Source organism: Egretta garzetta, unplaced genomic scaffold, assembly GCF_000687185.1.
Source record: "Egretta garzetta isolate BGI_Z169 unplaced genomic scaffold, ASM68718v1 scaffold138, whole genome shotgun sequence".
Classification (NCBI taxonomy): Eukaryota; Metazoa; Chordata; class Aves; order Pelecaniformes; family Ardeidae; genus Egretta; species Egretta garzetta.
Window position 1 is genome coordinate 827,731 of NW_009260598.1, and position 2,573 is coordinate 830,303.

The window sequence follows — 2,573 nt, forward strand, 5'->3', positions numbered from 1 at the left end:
TGTCTTTCAAGTTTTGCTTTATTACAGTTTTTGCTGAGCTTCTTACTCCAGCAAAATGCTCTCTTAGAAGATCCTCTAAATGAAAAGTGATGAAAGAAGCCCTCGGACTACATGCAAAGTTATTTTCTTCGTACAGGCATTACGTGTTAAAATCGCAAGGACAGCATGCTCATAAACCATGGACAGCAGGCTTCAGTCATTACCCCTTACTAAATCAAGCACTGATCAGATGAAAGTTGGAGCGTGAAGTCATAAACTACAATGTAGTTTACTTGGTCTGAGGTCAGGTTTCTGAATCTGACCCAGGAGGGCTGCTAAGGTTGTTAGAAATTGTTAGGTGGCCCCCCCAGCTATGCAGGTGCTCCACACTGATCTGGGGAAGCCTTGGGATCTTGGAAGGATGTGTTGATTTTAATTGTATCAGCTGGGCCTTAGACAACGTCTTTCATCTTCCCACAGGCCAACGTCACCGACCTTCTTACACCGTCGTGGCTGTAGCACTCTCCTATTGTCCTTCGGATACTTACTGCCTCGCATACACTTGCTAAAATACTGTTGACCCCCAGCTGTAAGTCACGAAATGAAAGAGTTCCTGCCACCAATTCCAGGGAGAAAACCAGTGCTCCAACGACCTTCACTGAAAACATCAACTATGCAGCATATCAGATGCATCAGAATGATGCAGTACAGCTACTGTGTGAAGAAAGTGGGTAAGTGGAATGAAGAAGAATTGTGGTATTCGTGGGCGACCAAGCCAACAGCAGATAAAAAAATCAATTAATTGGTCTTTTAGCATTGCCCTCTGTAACCTGCAGAATGAGAATTACTTTTCTGACTTTTATCTTTCAGCATCTGAATACAATTTAAAATTGTAAATATGAGCGGCTAACCCCCGTCCCAGTACTGCATGTCCCATTCTGGTAAGGTTTAGGCTGTTAAGCACTCCTGGGTGGCCAGCTCAACAGAGTGCAGTCGTCCCCGTGCCTCGGACACTGTGAGAGAAGAAGCACCAGTCCAGGCTGCCAGGGCACAGTGAGAGCTGGAGGCCAGGTCTGTGGTCCCCAGGGCCAGGCACAGGCAAGGCTGTGACACCCCCAGGTTGCAGCTCAGGAGGGGGCCAGATGCAAGAGCCTCAGACTAAAAGCATAGAATCATAGAATCTCTTTAGTTGGAAAAGACCTTTAAGATCATCAAGTCCAACCTTTAACCTAACCCTGCCATCCCACCACTAAACCATTTCCCTAAGCACCTCATCTACCCATCTTTTAAATACCTCTAGGGATGGGAACTCGACCACCTCCCTGGGCAGCCCATTCCAAAGTCTGACAACCCTTTCTGGGAAGAAGTTTTTCCTAATGTCTAGCCTAAACCTGCCCTGGCGCAACTTCAAACCATTCCCCCTCGTCCTATCACCCGATACCTGGGAGAAGAGGCCGACCCCCACCTCGCTACAGCCTCCTGTCAGGTAGTTGTAGAGGGCGATCAGGTCTCCCCTCAGCCTCCTCTTCTCCAGAGTAAACAACCCCAGGTCTCTCAGCCGCTTCTCCCAAGACTTGTGCTCCAGACCCCTCACCGGCTTTGTGGCTCTCCTCTGGACATGAATCTCCCAAGAAAAAGCAGGGGAGCCCCCCCTGAGGTTCCTTCTCTTTACAAGCTCCCCAGCTGGCCAAGGCATGGCCAGCCATCCTTGAGCTCCTAGGAGCAGGGGGGATGCTCCTGCCCCGACACAGGCCAGAGCCCACTGCTGCATTACGCCATCACCAACAGAAAAAATGCATGCTACCGATACCGTAAGTGGGTGTACTTAAGTTGTCATCCTGCTGCAGAGAGACTCCGTCTAAACATTAGCCTTATTTTTCTTTGGTTACCTAAACCAGCCCAACCTTGTTCTGTGGTCGGTCCCAGCTTGCACAGGTGAAATGTTTATTCCTTCTGCTCCATCTCACCTCTCCCTGTTGCCTTCCATCATTCTTCTCCTGACATCTCTCTCTGGCTTGCTTTAGGCTAAAAGCACTGTCTCTAAAAGTACCACTATCTCTAAAAGAGCTAAGAAAAAAACATTTAGCGTTACTACATCCTCACTACCACTCTGCATATATATGTATTTTTACCCATTCCTTACATTAAAAGCAGCCTTTCCACCCCTCCTGGTGGGGCTGAGCAAGTGCCTGTCCCACAGAATGCATGAGGGGGCACCAGGCACAGCTCTACCTTGCTTGCCTCAGGCAGGTACCAATGTCCTCACCCAGAATTTCTGCTGGGGACAGACACACGGCCGTCTTAAATGCACACTTAGACACCAGGCAGCACGGCATGCGCAACCTCACACGTGCCTCGGGGCTGTATCCAGCCCCGATCAGACACAGCGGGATTTACTACCGCACCTGTCTCACGATGCAAGGATTAATTTAGGGTTACGAAGCTCTGAGCACAGGAACCGATGCATTATTTCTGAATGATGACAGAATCCAGTAAGGCGTCATTAGGTAATGGTATGAAATATCCCCGAAACCTCTTTGGATGGTGTATTTCCCTTGTTAAAATGCCCACCATATGTTTACACTTCTCTTTCC

General features: G+C 48.7%; 1 protein-coding gene across 1 annotated transcript in view; it reads left to right on the top strand.

Moving 5' to 3' along the window:
• The first annotated feature begins 580 nt into the window (after positions 1-580).
• CD164 (CD164 molecule) overlaps positions 581-2,573 on the top strand; it is a 20,585-nt gene continuing 18,592 nt past the window's right edge. Inside the window, exon 1 of the mRNA XM_035900310.1 lies at positions 581-710. Within this exon, the coding sequence (XP_035756203.1) occupies positions 581-710 (130 nt within the window). The remainder of the gene's footprint in view (positions 711-2,573) is intronic.